This window comes from Camarhynchus parvulus, chromosome 11 (assembly GCF_901933205.1).
Source record: "Camarhynchus parvulus chromosome 11, STF_HiC, whole genome shotgun sequence".
NCBI lineage: Eukaryota > Metazoa > Chordata > Aves > Passeriformes > Thraupidae > Camarhynchus > Camarhynchus parvulus.
Genome location: NC_044581.1, coordinates 6,638,423 through 6,655,815, shown reverse-complemented (window position 1 = coordinate 6,655,815; position 17,393 = coordinate 6,638,423). Strand labels below are relative to the sequence as shown.

General features: G+C 44.6%; 2 protein-coding genes across 4 annotated transcripts in view; one reads left to right on the top strand and one right to left on the bottom strand.

Annotated features, from left to right (window-relative positions):
* The first annotated feature begins 24 nt into the window (after positions 1-24).
* PSME3IP1 (proteasome activator subunit 3 interacting protein 1) lies at positions 25-13,339 on the top strand. Of its 3 annotated transcripts, none has more exons than XM_030956124.1 (7): positions 25-126; positions 3,061-3,206; positions 3,663-3,761; positions 5,461-5,582; positions 9,426-9,559; positions 11,426-11,490; positions 12,602-13,339. In XM_030956124.1, the coding sequence occupies exons 2-7, from the start codon at positions 3,077-3,079 to the stop codon at positions 12,817-12,819; spliced, it is 768 nt and encodes a 255-aa protein (XP_030811984.1). In that variant the 5' UTR covers positions 25-126; positions 3,061-3,076; the 3' UTR covers positions 12,820-13,339. The 3 variants fall into 3 exon arrangements, with proteins under 3 accessions (XP_030811984.1, XP_030811985.1, XP_030811986.1); XM_030956125.1 differs by having other exon boundaries at positions 38-126; positions 3,064-3,206; XM_030956126.1 differs by lacking the exon at positions 25-126 and adding an exon at positions 388-499.
* A 2,706-nt stretch (positions 13,340-16,045) lies between these two features.
* CPNE2 (copine 2) overlaps positions 16,046-17,393 on the bottom strand; it is a 45,408-nt gene continuing 44,060 nt past the window's right edge. Inside the window, 1 exon segment of the mRNA XM_030956225.1 lies at positions 16,046-16,633. Coding sequence (XP_030812085.1) covers positions 16,526-16,633 — 108 coding nt within the window. The 3' untranslated portion in view covers positions 16,046-16,525.

Here is a 17,393-nt window from a genome sequence, read left to right as displayed (position 1 = left end):
GGCCAACCAAGGAAGCTCTCGCTCGGTTGGCCGGGGCGGGCGGAAGGGGCGGGGCGGCCGGCGGAGGGGAGCGGGGTCAATGGCGGCGCTGCGGGCCCGGCGGTGCCGCTCTCTGTGAGGGCCGCGGTACGTGCCGGGGGCGGGCCCGGGGCGGCGGGGCCAGAGGGAGCGCCCGGGGGCGGGGATAGCGGCCGCGGCCGGGCCGCCACGCCCTTGGGGTGCGGGGGTGAGGAGGGCCGGGCCTGGGCCCCGCGCGCGCGGCGGGCCGGGGGCCGCTCCCGGGACGAGGGGCCGGGAGCGAGATGCGGAGAGGACTCGGAGCAGCTCCAGCCCGGCACGGCCGCACCGAGCTCCGGGGGTGCTGCAGGAAGCGGGACCCGGGGCGGGGTCAGGCCGGTGGGGCCGATTCATCCCCTCCGGCCCCGGGCGGCTCCGGGCTCGGCTCGCAGCGCCTCAGCTGATGCGGAGCGGGGAGCGCTCCCGGCCCGGCCCGGCCCCGGTGGGTTGATGGGACGGGTCGGTAAATCGCGTTTGGTATTTACAGAGGGCTGAGTCTGTTGGAAGCTGCGCTCGGGTACCCGGGGCGCCGTCGCTGCCCTACGTCTGTTCCAGCCTCAGTGGTGGCAAGGGTTGTGAAGTTTGGGAGGTTTTGTGATCCTGGCGGTGTTACCATCTGGTGTTATGAAAACATGTGGTTTACAACTGTGACAAACTTCTGTCATTTGCGGTGACAGCATAGCCCTAGAATACCTAGTCACCAGACGAAAACACAGATAAATAAGGAAAAGTTGCCAAGTGCATGTTTTTTGTTGGGTCTGGTTTGTGTGTGTTAGCTTCAGATGGGAGAGGACAAAGAATACAGCAAGATTACCAAACTTTATACGTGCAAGTGAACTTTATTCTGATGCTGCTTGATGGGGTTTTTCCCCCAGATAGGGTTGTCACTGTCAGACACCAGTTTTCAGGCTGGTGTTGGAAGCACCTTTGCTGCATCTCAGGCCATAATTAAACCTTAATCATGGTTTAATTGATTCATCAATTTATGTATCTTAAAATATATTGTCTGAGTGAACTGACTGATCCAGGTGATTTGCTGCTGAAGGCTGTAGTCCCCAGAGGATAGTGTGTTGTTGCAGAATCCCTCTCTCAGTTTGCTTTTATTACTTTCTGTCACCATTGTATTGGAACCTTTTGTGTCCTCTCTAAATATATAGGTTGAGATGACACAAGTGGAGAAACAAATTATGTTGTTTGCAGCACTTGGATAGGAAAGCTGGTCTTGTGATCAGGACCTGTATTAAGTAGTGAGATTCAATTTTTATCTTCTCTGTAGGTTTCCAGCTTGAACCAACTTCAGAAATTGCACTCAAAGAGCAAATGTTCCATGCTTTCTGGAAAGTGGACTTAGGGTCTTAGGGTGGATTTTTTGTAGATATTAAAAAAAGAAAGAAAGAAAAGTTTAAAGAGGATAAAATCATCAGCCCTGGATCTGTCCTTCCTGTCCCCAGCTCTTAAGAGAATTCTTTTCTCTTAACTTCTTTTAATAATGCTAACCTTAAGAACGCATCCTGCTGTAACAAATATTTGTCCAGTGCTCTAACTGGGATTTCTGCTGAGACCTCAATTTTTTTATTTTTGTTACAAGCAATACCCCACAAAAGTATCAGTTTTTGTAAGGATTTCAGGACTTCCTGCAGGACTGGTTCCTTGTGGTATGAAAGAAGGATGATTAACAGGTTTCTTCCCTTGTTTGGGTTCCTGCATCCCCTCCTCCTTGGAAGAGTTCTGAGATCTCTTCTGTGCTGAAATGCAGGGTGAGATCCCCAATGAACAGTACTTGGCAGAACTGTGGGCAATCCTGAACTTGCTGCAGTTATCCAGGGAGACAATAAAGTAGGAAAAAGTTACGTTTGCATGTCTTTAAATGAACAGCTTCGTGTGTTGTGTTTATGTTGCCCTTCTGTGTACAGTTTTGATGTTCAGGCTTGAAACAAAAACAGGCATTGGGGCTTCATGGTCTAGCATGGAGCTGGCAGAATAATTCTGGAAGGAGACACCTAGGACTGAGAGAAGCAGTTTGTTTCATCCTGGGCTTACAGGTGTCAAGAGCACGAGTTTCCTTGTCAGGTTGACTACTGGAGCATCTCCACCCTGCCCCTGGTACTGAAATCTTGAAGCAGAGGTGGCTGCACTGTGTGGGAAGGGGCTGTGCTCTCTGCAGGGGAAGTGCTGTTCCATTTTCTAACCCCAGCTCTGTTTCAGCCCTTTCTCACTCAGCTGTTGACCTCCCAGGCAGTGTTCCCCAGTTTATATCCTGGGCACAGTGTTGTGTGGTCATGGCTCTGTGGAATATCCCTTTGGCCAGTTCAGGACAGCTGTCCTGGCTCCCTCACAGCTTCTTGTGTAGCTCCTCACTGGCTGAGTGTGACACACTGGGGAGTCCTTGACTTAGGCTAAAACTGCAAGGGTGTTATCAGTGTTCTTGTCACACCAAGCCCAAACCCCAGAGCTGTTCCAGCTACTAAGAAGTTTAGCTCTGTCCCAGCCAAAACCAGAAGAGTTGCTAATTTCTGAAATTTCACTGTTAATCTCTTCTAAATACATGCATTCAACAACTGAAAACAGGCAGGGTTTCTCAAATTTTTATAGGTTGGCCAAAAAGAACTTGGGATTTGATGTTTTGCCATCACTTTATTTTTCTTCAGAACATATGTGGAGGAACAGAAATAAAAGGATGAGAGTGTAGGTGAGGGTGTTTAATTTTATTTTTTTTAATATTTATTTAAGCAAAGTAAATCCATTAGAACATGACTTTCAGAAAAACAGCCTGAGGCAGACAACTAGCAGGAAGGACATAATTATGAAAAAAGAGTAAAGAAGGAGTAATAGAGGTTGGTTATAAGTCTTAGCAGTTATGCAGTGAGTTTGTGTCTCAGTCAGTGCTTACCATGCAGTGTTCTTTAGAGAACTGAAGTTATTATGAGGACAGCAGTCTGTTTTTCAGGATATTTAATAATCACTCATTAAAAAGCATCATCAGACTCCTGATTGTGTTTTTAGCAGACACTGTTCCACCATGGAAGGGGGAGATGGCACTGCTGACCTGGTGATTAACAAGAGGTTCGTGTCTGAAGCAGAGCTAGAGGAGCGACGAAAGAGGAGGCAAGAGGAATGGGAAAAGGTCCGAAAACCTGAGGACCCAAAAGGTATGGGCTCAATTTAGTAATTACAGGGAAAAGAGCTGCGAATTTTCCCACTTCTTCCACTTTCCCACTTTTGTGGGAAATAGAAATTCTAGAAGGAGACGCCTAGGACTGAGAGAAGCAGTTTGTTTCATCCTGGGCTTACAGGTGTCAGGACCACGAGTTTCCTTGTTAGGCTGAGTACTTGGAGCATCTCCACCTTGCCCCTGGTACTGAAATCTTGAAGCAGAGGTGGCTGCACTGTGTGGGAAGGGGCTGTGCTCTCTGCAGGGGAAGTGCTGCTCATGTCAGTAATTACAGGAAAAAGATCTGAGAATTTTTCACTTTTGTGAGAAATAGAAATAAAAGTAATGTCTTTTTATATTCTATAATTGAAATGGTTTTTACATGAAGGAAATGAGAACTGTTGGTGGTTTAGTGTTTCTGACATGGTCTCCCTTCCTGATTTGTTCCTTTCAGAATGCCCAGAGGAGGCATATGACCCACGGTCCTTGTATGAAAGGCTCCAGGAACAGAGAGAAAAGAAGCAGCAGGAGTTTGAGGAGCAATTTAAATTCAGTAAGCAGCAAACTGTGTGTGTTGTATGCAACAGCTGTGCACAACCTCTGAGCAAAGGACATATCTGTGTGTTTTGTCTCCCTCTCTGAGAGGGAAACAAAGGCTTCAGGAGAGTATTTTTGAAATCCTGAATTTTTAAAGGAGCACCTTTTGGATGCTGAGGCAGCACTGCACACTTGCAAAACTCAAAAGGTGTTTGCAGTTATCAAGCTGTGTGCATGCAAAGTGTTGAATACTGAGCTTGTATTGCATACTAAAAAAAAAAACAAAAAAAAAAAATTCAATTTTTTCCAAGCAATAATTATTTGACTAAAAGTGATTTGAGAGTTAAGATTATGATTTGGAAGAAGTAAATTTAAATGTTTTGATTCTTTAGAAGTAGATGTTTGACTCTTCTAATGAAATGTTTGAATTTCTGGTTTTATAGAAAAGTGCTTGCCCTTTGAAAAGTGGCAAGTACAGATAGCAACATTCATACATTAAAGTCTCCAGCTGGACCTACAGGATTCTTTCCACCTAGAATTCTTTCCAGTAAACTTCAGTAGACTTTGGATCCCAGTCATTTTTGGTAACATGACTAAGCAATTCTTGCTGAAGGAGCCACCCAAAAATTGACTGCTGTCAGCCTGAATAGGAAGTGCTTCTAATAACTGCCTAAATGAATAGTTTTTCTTGGCCAGTTATATTAGATCTGCAACAGCTTTGCTTTGGTATTCCAAGCACTGGAATGGGAAGTAGCCCTGAGCAATAAACCCACCTCTGCTTTTAATGCAACCACAGCAGAATATCAGACACCAGCTAACCTGGAGAACAAAACCTGCTGCAGAGTGCCTGGGAGGTAACCTCAATAAAATCTCAGCTCAAAGGACCTCACTGGCTGCTCCTCTTAGTTTGCAGATGAGTCAGGCAGAAAATGAGATTAATTCATGTCACTTCCTTCAAAAAATGTCCTGAGTGTCACTGCTTTTGCTCTCTGGAGGGGTCCTCAGTAGTAGTAGTGAGTGCTACAAGTTACTGCTGAAAGATTTATGAATGAGCTCTGCATGAGTTGGAAGGAGCAGGGATTGGCTTTTATAAAGTAACCTCAAATGATCATTGATTTCCAGAGCTTTTCTGTCAGACACAAGCTTGCCAATTATGGGTGTAAATGGATTTCCTAGTTTGCCCTCAAAGTGACTAGGGCTTGCCTGTGTGGGTTGAAGATTAAAAATACGGTGACTTCATGTAAAAGCCTAAAATATGGAATTTAACTTTAATGAACACTAAAGGTAATGTTTGGGCTAAGATTTCTGATGATGACTACAAAGAGCAGGATTTGGTCTTCCTGAAACATAATCTTTATTGTCATTCTAATTAAATAATTTGCTTAAGAGGCTCCGAACATTTTCAGAACAGGAAATAAAAGACCTTCCTGCTGCACTAGCATGTACTTTCCTTAAAGTAGGGTAGCATGTTTAGAAAGACTTTGATTTTATTTGGAAATTAGGAGTTGTTTTGTTTCTACTATTTTAAAATTTCTGAACAGGTGTTAAAACTAATTAGGTAGGAATTGTTTGCTCTAAGAAAATGTACTTCTTCTGAGGCAAGATTTTTGAGGCAAGAAGTAGTGTGGTGTTTTTAGTTATTGGTTGGTTTAAGAACATTCAGAGGAGACAGACTTGGTGTCTGAAACCAACAAATTTCTTCTTTCTTTATTCAGAAAACATGGTAAGAGGCTTAGATGAAGATGAGACACATTTCCTTGATGAGGTTTCTCGGCAGCAAGAGCTACTAGAAAAGCAACGAAGGGAAGAAGAGCTGAAAGAATTAAATGAATACAGAATATCCTTTGCACTAAAGTGGCTGGTGGTTACCTAGAGGAGTAAGAGTGGACTGTAGTTTGCTCTGTCAGTCGACATTGTTTTTATAAAGCTGCTTTACAGAGTGTGTATAGTGATACATTTCCAAAGTTTAATGTCTTCACTGTAGCTTTGATAGACCCCTGCAATGTTTGATATTCCCCCTCTCAACTCCCACTTCTTTGATCCTTTCCTTCTCCCCTCTGCATTGTTTTGGGGCTTGGTTGTCATTTTTTGGGGTTTGTTTTTTTCTGTTACTGAGGTAATGAAATACCATAATTTAAAAGAGAAAGAGAACATAAAGAAAAGCCAGTATATTATTTCTAATATTTTGCTTTTATCTTCTTATGGAAAATTACACGCTCTTTTTTTTAACTGTATATTGCCTGATTTTAACATTTCTGTTTGAAATAATGTGTGGATTGTTCTCTCTGTTGTTCTTCTTGGAGTATTAGATATTTCTCCCTTACTGATACCTTCAGGGTGAGAAATTAAATACATCTGTGCAGATGTGCTGATTTTCTTCTGGGAAGTCAGTGCCCATGGAGTCTTGGTTCCTTTGGGTAGTGCACACTTGTAGGCAGGATTAAGAGCAGGACAGTTTGGCTTTGCTGTTAAATTTGACTAATTTTCTTGTAGATATGCTAGAAAATCATAGAGGATGTTTTTTCTCTCTAATCAGTGCCAGTCAAGGGAGGTTGGAATGATTTGAGAATTTCTGTGCTAAGCAAAATGTTGCTTTTTTGAGGTTTACTGAACCTGTGCTGACTCTGATGGTTTCCTTGCTGGATTGCTTTTGACTTATAGGTGAACAAAACACAAGTGCTCAGGGAAGCTTTAGTAAAGATGAAGGAGTTTGTGGACACAAGGAGGTGACCAAAACCAGTCAGCAAATAAAATTGAATAGTGCTGGTGCTACAGAGATTGGTCTTACCTTGTGTTGGTCAATGATTTACAATTTGGAGCATGTGTCCTGTGAAGAACATCCCAATTAGCTCAGGAATGCGTTTATGAAAAAGCAATCCTGATGCATTTTTTTAACTTCAGAAATAGGCTGCAGTTAGCTGATGGATTTGGAGTATTTTCTTGATTTGCTGGATCTATTCATGGAATATTCATGGATATATTTAGTTTTGGTGATGGTTGCTCATGGGGCTGGCTGATCCAGGTTTGTGCAGTGTGAGATTGTGCTGTGGGAGCAGCTGACAGCTCTTGTCATGTCATGTACATCTGGGCTGAGCCATACCAGCCCTGAGGGAATCTTAAGTTGCCTTGAATTGGCCACTTAACACAGAGATCCCTGAACAGCCTGATCAAGATGTACAGACCATCTCACCTCAGTCTTTTGCACGATTAGTAGTATTGGTGGCTCTGAATCTGAAGTCTTACTGTAAAAATTAAACTTTAGAACTTATTGCTGATGGAGTGGAGGAAGGGAAAATGTTTTATAGTCACCTCATCTTGTGAGAAAATTTAATTTCTTGACTTGTGTTTGAAATATTTGGTGGTGTTCTGAAATGCAAAAGTGGTTTTTGCTTCTGCAGGTTGTTACTAATGGTTTATCACTGCAGTGACAAAAACCACTGTGCTGCATCTATAGGTGCTGTTTAAATGCTCTTCCAAATTAATAAGAGCAATGTCAACCCAATGGATTTCACTATTTGCTCTTTTTCCTGCAATAGCATTTAATTTAAGCTACCCAGAGGCATTAATTTCATGGTAAAAACTGTGTCAATATTCAAGTACAGAGATTTTTTTTCTTAATTTTTCAGGTTGAACAATCACAAAATTATACATCCTCAGGATAAATATGCCTTGGAATATTTTAATGTACTCTTGAGCATAAGAAATTCATATGCATGGATGAATAGGAATTTTTCTTTCTCCTGCATGGGTAACTAGGTTGGTTTGTTCCTTACCTTATCCAGAGCCCCCTGTTCAGATGAAGATTTACAAATATTTTTAAAGCATTTCCAAGAAGTATTTGAGAGCAAGATCAGCTTGTCTTTACTGCTGTCTAAATGTAGGAACAGTCCCCCCTCCAAGAAGCTGGCTTTACTGAAGGACAGCTTGTTTAGTGCAGTTGATATTTAAGATTGAGAGGTTTGTTTCTAATGTTGTCTTCCTGAGAGGGAACACTTCTTGGCTGCCTATAGCATTACATTTGCTAATGACAGCAAGATGTATAAAATACCTACTAAAAATGTCCTGTGCCTTTCTAGTTGAGGAGTTTTAGGAGAATGCCATCCTGGATGGAAGCTAAAAGCCTGTAATTTGGTATCTTTAAAAGAAAAGCCTTTGAGTTCCTCAGTCAGGCTTAGACTATAACAAGGTAATGGACCTGAATGTGGCAGTTGAACACTGCAGACCGTGGAAGAATTGTGTGGCAGCATCAAATCATGTTCAGCACGAGGAGCTCTCAGATGATTTCAGACAGCCACAGGATGGCACTCTTGTGCCATCTCAAAAATAGATAAAATTGAACAGTGGTTTGGGCTGAGAGGGCTTTTGGTTGAAGTAAGGAACAGTCTGGGTTAGTGCTGTATCCTTAGGAAAATCAAACAACAAATGGCATCTGAACATTCCTGTCTGTAAAGGGATTGGAGACTGGGTGTCACTTCAAAGCAAAGTCTGGAAGTTTTTGATTTTCAGATGTTCAGTGGGGGGAAAAAGCTATGGCTTCAAATACATGGGCCATCAATGTGAAATTCACTATCCAATATAAGTCTGAAGTGACTGGGGCATCTGTGAAACTCCAGCTTGTGGAACTGTAGCCAGAGGAGAGACTGTTAGAGCACTAGATTTGAGTTTAAAAACATGCTTTTAAACTAAGTTAATTTTAATTTGCCTTTGCCTGTGCAGTTAAAATTTTTGCAGAATTTTGTGTGACTTTCCTGGCACCTCGTCTACAAACAGGGTCTTTGGCAGATTTCTCTTCATCACACAAGGAGATGTGTTCAGTGTGTGCAGAGTGTGCCCTAATAAACACACCCTGCTCTTTCTCATCCCATCTGAGAACCTGCTTAAGCTTCTCCACTTCATTGTAGGTTTCAGCTGCATTCCACCTTGCTAACACTGTTTTAATCTGCTTAGCTTTTCTGAGCAGTTTTAGTCTTTTTTGGATGAATCTTGGACCACAGTTCCCCTTAATCAGAGTCTCCTTTCTCCTGGGATTGGTGCTCAGACCAGCAGTAGAATCCTTGTGGTCCTTACAGAGAGATGAGCTGCAAAGGTGGAGTGCTAAAGACCAAACCAAAAAATGGAACTGTTCTGTCTTGCTAGGCTGAAATCTGCTGGGCTCAGCAGAAAGAGGCTTTGAGGAGTGGAAGTGAGTGCATAAATTGCTACTTAGCTTTTCTGCTAAGGATTAGAGTGTGGAGCAGCAAATTTGAATTACAAATGTGTTGATCCCCATAGAAGGGAGGTACTGCATTGTCTTTTTGGTTTGTTTGTTTGTTTTGGTCCAGCCTGACCTTTTTGCTTTTCTAAGGCCTTGAGGGAAAGGCAGGATGGTGGATGTGTTCATGGGTGCTGGGTGTGTTGTGTTACACCTTTCTGGCTTCAAAACAGCAGCTCCCAGCTGCTGCCTGGACATCCTCACAGGGAGAGCTGGTCCTGATACCAGAGAGAGCTCCAACCCCAGAGGGCAAACTATCTTCTCTTCTGGCTGAGGCTACCAGCTCAATGTCATCACAAATAAGTATATTTGGATAGAATATGTGAATGAACTTCGGTCACTGCTGTCAGCAGAGCTGGCTAAATATATCAGGGAGGAAATGTCTGTTCTCCCCATTCCTTCCCAGCTGATCCTTAACCCTTAATTCACAGCACTCTCGCTAAAGTGGGAGTCAGTATGGACCCAAAGAAGGAAACTGAGAAGAAATTGCCCATGAAGTCAGTGGAAAACAAGAACAAATTTTCTCAGGCAAAGCTGTTGGCAGGAGCTGTGAAACACAGAAGGTTAGTTTCACACTTCTATAAATTCCTGAGGAACGGAACCCAGTTAGCAGTGTAAAGGGAGACAGGCCAAAACTGCCTCCAGAGAGTGAGGTGTAAACCTTAGCCCTAAAGAAAAAGGGGGAAGGTATAAGAAAAGACCAGTCTTGTTTCTATAGGCTCTCACAAACTGTGGGGAAAAACATGAAGCAAATCAAATAGATAAGTGTGTGTAAAGCAAGTGGGCAGGATCTTCATTTTAGAGTGCCAGGCTTGGGCAATCCTGCTTGGGGTTTGAGGGAATCTGTTTTACATCTCTGTTTGTAGATATCAGTGTCACCTCATGAATGCAATTTCATTCAGGTTGCCTGATTTATCAGCCAATTTTACCTGTGTTTAAAATGGATTGTTTTAATGGATTTACACTGATACATCAACACTCTTTCCATCCCAGCTGGGTTTGTGATGTGCTTGCTGCTTTGATCTTGGCCTGCAAACACAGCTGCTGGTGTACTACAGGTTATGGAGAAACCAGGCATGTGGGACCAGACTTATTTCCCCCAGATGAATCATCTAATACTTAAGATGATTACTGACATCTCAAAGTGCAGTGTGTTTGAATCTTCTCAGGGAATGTGAGATTATTTTAGAAGCTTATCTTGTAGGGTGATGTTTAGCTCCCAGTACAGCAGTTAATTACATGTCTGAAAACTGAAGTAAGCACTTCCACCACCTGATGTCTGTGGGGTTGGGTGATAGTTTGGGTTTTGGGAAGAGAGAAAGGAAAAACCCTGAGCTGATAACAAGCAGCCAAAAATGTTGTTTTTGTCTTGTAACTAATAGTACTTAACCCAGTAGGATGTACAAAAGGAGCTGGCATGTGCTTAATGGTACTTCTAAAGTCTGCAGATGGCATCTGTTTAAAAGAGAGCATCTTAAATGACATGTCAGTGCCATTGCAGACTTGCTTTGCAGTCTTCTATTTTTGCCATCTTACCTTTTATTGCAAAGTGGCCCAAAGCAAGTGTAGTGAGCTCAACATCTGCTCCCTGAGCTTTGTAATTTCCTCTAAAGGATGTATTACTATTAAAAGCTCTCTGCACAGAATAACCTTTCATCTGTACTGCATGTTCTGATAGGGACAGAAAAGAGTTAATGCATCCTAATGCTTATGCTTCATCAGTTCATCACTGCAGAATCTGGGAAGCATTTGTTTATGTGGATGCCTTAGCACTGGGAACATGCAGGAGTGAAGGGGGGGAAATCTCAGCAGTGACAGGGGAGAGCTATAGAAGCTCTGAAGAGTCAGGAGTTCAAGTCATGCTCCTTTCTCCCAGTGCCACTTTGGACCCAAAAAGGACCTTTGTGGACACTGTGGCTCTGTCCATTGCTGTAAGTGTCTGAGCTTACTGGGTGCAAGGTTTCTAGGTGTTTTAGAACAGGCTCTCTAGGTGCTTGAAGGAGGGGAAGGAAGCCCTGCAAGGGAAAAGCCATGGATGTTGGCACCAGCAAGTGTGGTAATCATCCACATGTGCAAGGCTGTGGCCATGTGGGTGTCTGAAGCTCAGGTAGTCATTCCCAGTCTCCTGTGGGGCACATCCTGCTGAACAGGCAGCTCCAGGTTGCTGTGCAGGGGGTTTGACTTGAACTCTAAATGATGTGTTCCTTTCCCAGGTTAACAAGTGATAGCTGTAGTGTAGGTGTTGGTGCTTCCTTGGATCCTGCATGTTCCCCAGGGAGCCTCAGTTAAAGGCAGGTGGAAGTGGTGATGGTCATCAGGGGACCCTCCTGGCATCTGCTGTAGCATTTGAGGCAAAGATGTAACAATGACTTCACAATAATTAAGTGGTTGCCTGTGAAGAACAAGACACTCTGTTATTTTTTCCACAGTTCAGATGGTGGTAACAGTGTCAAGAGGTTGAAACTAGACACTGACCACGAGGAAAAGAATCCAGGTATGTCCCAACTTCTGTGTGTGGGAAGCTCTGTGTCTGTCACTGAACAGCAGCTGAGTTGGGGTTAAATCTCATAGGAGCTTTGCTTTTCTGATCCTTCACTGGACAGCACGGACTTTGGTTGGCACGTTCTCTTTTAAAGCAGTAGAAATGGTAAGTGTGGGAGCTGAGAGCCTTCATGGAAAATAGGGCTGCAGGGAACCTCTGCCAGTTATCAGGATGTCCCCTGCCCAAACCAGCCCTGACAGATGTTTGTCTAAGGAGCTCTTAAGTCTCTACATCTAGACTGTCCACCTTCCTTTGAGAGTTTATTAATCTGAAAGAGTTTAACCTGATAACTAATGGAATTGTCCTTAGGTGCATTTCAAGCCTAATGCTTGTTTTGTGGGCAGGAGACATGGAGAATAGATCATCCCCTTCCTCTTCCACAGCAGCATTGCATGTATTTGTATACATCCACTTCATGCTCTGAAGTGATTCAGTCCATCCTGAAATCAATTTGTTTCAGAAAATTGTGGGGAGCTAGAAGAAAAATTGAGTTGTGTTTCAGCTGTAGCTGTCAGGGCTGCAATTGACTTGCTGTCAAGCTACCCTGACACAAATCGGGTGAGCTGCAGTTGTGTAACGACAACCCAAGGCGCTTCCTGAATCTCCTTCTGTTCAGTAAACTTTCAGAAGAGCAGAAATAATTAATTAGCCATGGAAGATGGGAGATGTTGACTAGCAGAATAATGGAATAAAACTTTTTTCTCAACTATGCTGTTATATTGAAAAAAATTACTCAATTACTCAAAGCAGAGCATTTATTCTTATTTAGTGGGTTTGGTACTTGACAAGCATCAAACTGACAACTTTAGAATAAAAAAATCTGTAATGGCAGCATAGAGCTAGGCTTAAACTAGTGATGAGCAGGAAAAAATCCCCTGAGGTAGCAAGTCCTTCCTGTCAGAATGCTTTTATTACAGCATAAAGCTGCCTTATGCTTTAATTAAACCCTGAAATCATCCCCTGCTTATGTGGGAAAAGCAGGTGAGTGACACGTGGCGGTTCCTGGGCTGATTGAAAGCCCTTTCCTGCACTCTAATTTTTGACTGAGGTTTCTCTCTTGCAGAAAAGCCCTCCTGTGTGTCCTTGGGGAGCAGCTCAGTGGGAGGCTCCACGGTGCACTGTCCCTCAGCAGCCGTGTGCATCGGGATCCTGCCTGGCCTGGGCGCCTACTCGGGGAGCAGCGACTCCGAGTCCAGCTCGGACAGCGAGGGCACCATCAATTCCACTGGGAAGATTGTCTCTTCTGTCTTTCGTGGCAACAGCTTCTTTGATGGTCCATAACAAAATCCCTCCGTGTGTAATGTAGTGCAGAATATCTTCCAAAGCCCTGATGGATGCTTGTTGCATCCTTCTGCCCCAAATATAATCTTTCTAGCTAACCTCTCAACTTTATTACACTCAGATACTCCTAAAGTAACTCATTATTTCCCCCCCTTCCCCCCCAACTTTCCATTTCTGGGGTGCATACTGAGCCTGGAGGAAAAGCTGCCATCCTAAAGCAGAAGGCACACCTAACCATGTCACAAAGGTCTGAGGGTATGGAGGAGAGAGCTTTATCTTTTACAATTCTTATGGAAAGAATTATGTTGATTTAAGAAGTTTATACAAGACTAACAGGCAAAAAATAATCACTTGAAGCAGTGAAGTCTTGTAGAAGCAGCCCTGTGTTCTGTTTTAAAATGTCATTTTTATTCGGTATTTGAAAAATGGGGGCAGAACCAAATTTGAGCAGATGGTGAAGTGTAGATTGCCATGACACTGTAAAGAAGTTTTAGTGTTACATGATTAAAGACATTCTGAATGCATTTTTTTTATCTCTGCCTGTGCCATTCATAATTGTTCTCATTTCATTAATCAATTTCTGCTCTACCCAACCAGCCATTCCCTCAAACCACCATCCAGGAGATGTGTAGGTCAGTTTCCCACAAAAGCAGAGGTGGTGAAGGAAAACTTGGTCAGAGTGAGTTCACAGGAACTGCAGCTGGCTTTTCTGCTCAAAGGCTGCTCCAGCACTGGGGCTTGACAAGTCATGCAGTTTTTCATCAGCAGTGTCCTGAAGGGTATGAATCCAGAGTGGGTGGCACTCCCCTGTTCAGCCAAACTCCTTTGTAGGGGAGTTGGAGAATTCCAGAAGTGGGGCTGAGAGCCCATCCTCTTAATCTCGGTGTGCTGGTGGGAGTTTGGAGGGTTGGAACAGCTCAGCTCAGGGCTGGAAGTGTCTTTGTGCAATCCTGCTCTAAGTACTGCCCTTGTGAGACAGCAACTGGTCAGTGTGTACCAAGGGGCAGTCACCTGGAGGTGGCACTGAGGGCTTTGGGAGGGAGCAGAGAAAACAAGGCCTGTAGTGAATTCATGCCTTAGCCTGAGTGCTGAATTTTCCAAAGGAAATGGGGAGAGTTGTGCTCACAATGCAGCTATCCTTAGCCAAATACCCCTTCTGTTTGCACAGCCTTGTTCCACAGACAGATCTTTACAAACACACTGCAATTCCTCCCCTGTTCTGGGCTGCCTGGCACCTCCTGTGTTTGCTCCAGAGTTGCTCCTGCCTCTTCTCTAGCTACTGTAATTATGGCACTTACAGGGGGGAAATAAGCAGATTTTGTGCAGCCTCCCTAATGCTTTGCTTTTGGTGACTTTCGTAATACTGAGCTAGGGAATGAAATGGAAGTGGTGCACAAAAAAATTGCATGTTTTTTTATTAAAGTTGTATGGGCAAGAGCCTCAAGGAGTTGGTATGAGAGCTGCTGGTGTTCTTCTCTGGCATTAAACTTCATAAATTATCTGACTGTAGAGTCAGAGCAGCCTTGCCCAGCTGCCAGCATGCTGGGGCCATTTTCCTGAGTGGTATCTTGCACAGCTGCAGTCAAAATGCCTGATTTAGCCAGAAATTTATAGTGGGAGTTTCCAGCCAATTGCGGCAAATGCAGTGGTGGGCTGCAGGTGAGATGGTGAGTATATTGTGGTGTGTAAATTATGGTGTTTATATGGGGCTGTGCAAGGCCAGGAGGAGACATAATTCAGGAAAAGCAGATGTGAGGGCCCTCTGCCTTTCTTCTGTTCCTAGAAGAATGGAATAGGACACTTGGGGAATGCCTTTGAGTCAGCTCTGCTGTTCTCAGGGCCTGCCTCATGTAAACAAACTGCAGAGCTGTCCCAGCTCCTCACTCCATCTCTTGGTCCCATTTACCTTTGTAATCAGAAGCCATCTGACATTAAAATACTCCAGTGCCGGAGATGTGCTGGGAAGTGCGGAGTGCATGGGATGGAGGATAAATCAGACCTGAAAAGGGCAGCTGTGGCAGTAACCTTGCCCTGGGCTGGCAAAGCTGGAGACGAGCTGGTTGTGGCTGGCTTCAGTAACTCTCATTCACTGGTGGATTTAGATACATTTTTTTGTTATTTTTAAGAAAAAACCATGACTGCATAGTGTGTGCTTCATCCCCTCCCCAGGGACAGCTCAATAAACCACTCGTTGTCTGTGCTAGCTGTTAAAGTTTCAGGAGGTGTTAAAAAAACCCAACAGACCCCCACAAACACTCTACTAGCAGCAGAGTTTATGAGCTCCTGCAGCTGTGTGTGAGGTTCTCTTATGGAAATAAATAAAAAAAATTTTCCAAAGCCGCAGACTTCAATCTGGAAGCTGAGCTGGATACAGCATTATTTTTAAACAAGCCACCCTTCAAAGGCTGCTTCTCCCTTTGGAAAAGGGTGGTGTTGGTTGTTTATTTTCCCTTCCAGGAGGTTTTGCAAGGGAAAAATGTTTCTCAGAACAGTCCCACCTCTCCCAAGGGATGGGGTCTCACCCAGTGCCGTGCTTGGAGCCGACTCACTGTGGGACAGCCTGGGGCCATCTGTGTGCTGGTGACTTGGTGGCAGCAGTGACAGCCACAAGGCTGCTGGCAGAGAACACAAGCAGTAGCACACGCCTGTGCAGGCATTATAGAGGGACAGCAACCTCCCACCTCAAACCTTCCATTAATGGGGAGGAGACTCAAGTCAAGTCTACTTGAGTTTGGAGTAGGGCTGGTGATCCCTGCCGGATATTCAGCAGCATACTCAGCTTCAAAAGACCTTAATCTGGTTAGGAGCAGCATAAAGCAGCAATTAGCACATTGCTGATGAGCAGCTCAAAGGAGCTGCTGGAGAGCAGGATTTCATTACCCAGCCCATCTTCTCCCAGGCAGCAGGCAGCTTTTGTTACTCAAACTTGGAAAATTTTCTGGAGTTGGAGCAGCAGTGGACCATGAAACTCCCTTTGATGGTTTGTTGTGGGGTCACCAGGGTTTTCCCAAGCACACAGACTCAGCTCAGGCAAGCATTAAGGGCATCCTGCCTTCCCCAGGGTATCCGCCTTCACTAAATCTCCCTTTGCCATTGACAGTGTGGGGCACAGCCCCTGGGCACAGCCAGCAGAGCAACTGAGGGACCAGGACTGGCCCTGTCAGGGTGACTCCAAACACCCAGCACTGCTGCCAGCCACTCCCAGACCTTCCCACCTAGGAGACTCTTGTTTTAAATGTCCAAGTTTCTTTATTAACCTGAGTATAACAAATATAACATTTACACAGTATAAAAATGAACACAGAACCTGACAGGTGTACAGGTACAACACAAATACATGAACTATACAACGACCAGTTCATTGAATGATAATATATTAAGCATTTCATTGCTTGGAAAAAGCAAATTTTGATCATAAAAATTGTATTCTGTACCACTGAAATTATACAAAGTACATTCAATACTGAAAAGTGACTCAACGGAGCAGGACCAAGGCATGGCCTGGCTGCTTAGTGTTACCTTGAGCCAGGACTGTACAAAATGAATCCAGACACTATGCTGGGATGCGTCTTAAGAACTTAGCAATTAAATTAAGAAGTACAAAGTGTTTCAGGGAGGGTATTCTTCTCTTAAAAGCATGTGGGATGTGCTTTTGGCAGGACCAACAGGCTTCGGCAGCATGCAGAGGGTGCAGCCTGGCACGGCTCTACGCGGGCTCCGAGTTGATGGGGGGCAGGTTTTGGTGCTTGAAGTACTGCACGACTTGCTGGGGCAGCTCTGCCAGCACAGCTTTGGCCAGGGTCTCCTTGGGGACCTGTGAGCCAAAGGGAACCAACACCACTGTTAGGACAGCCACAGGGGACTGACTGACCAAACATGGCTGGGCTGGCTCCAGCTCCAAATCTTGGCATCTCATTTAATACCCACTAGAGTCTATTGATAGCCAGCATTTTATACACCAGGGATTATTATATTCTATACTACCATCCTTCCAGGAGAGAATTCACTGGTACACAGGAATAAAACATTCTGGGTAGGTCAGAAAAAACAGGTGTGGGTGGCAGGAGGTGAAATAGAAAGACACTGATTAATTGCAAAGAAGGGGAAGATAAGCACAAGCTCTGTCCTTGGCAATCGATCCCATGCCAGCAACAGCCTCTGTCCCAGAGTTGTCTGCTGGATGATTGCAATGGACTCATCCCACAGAGGGGATGTGCAGGGCCAGTGCCACCATTGCCCCTTCCTACAGGGGACCAGGGGGCATGGGGCTCCTCCTCAGGACAATTCAGCACGAAGCCCTTGGTGTGTGGCACATCAGGGGTGCTGGATGAGGCCTGAGTGGGAGCCACCAAAATCAGCACAGGGCTGTGGCAAGGGGCATGAGCCCAGTGCTGCCACACCCTGCTGCAGGAACCCAGATCCTGCTCTGAGTCACTGGTTTTTGCTCCCACCTGTCTGACCACGACAGGGGTGGAGAAACATGGCATGCTCAGGTGGAACCACTACAGAGCTGCAGAGCACAGCCACCCTGCCTGCAGTGCTGATTTATGTGATCCACACCACAGCATCCCTGA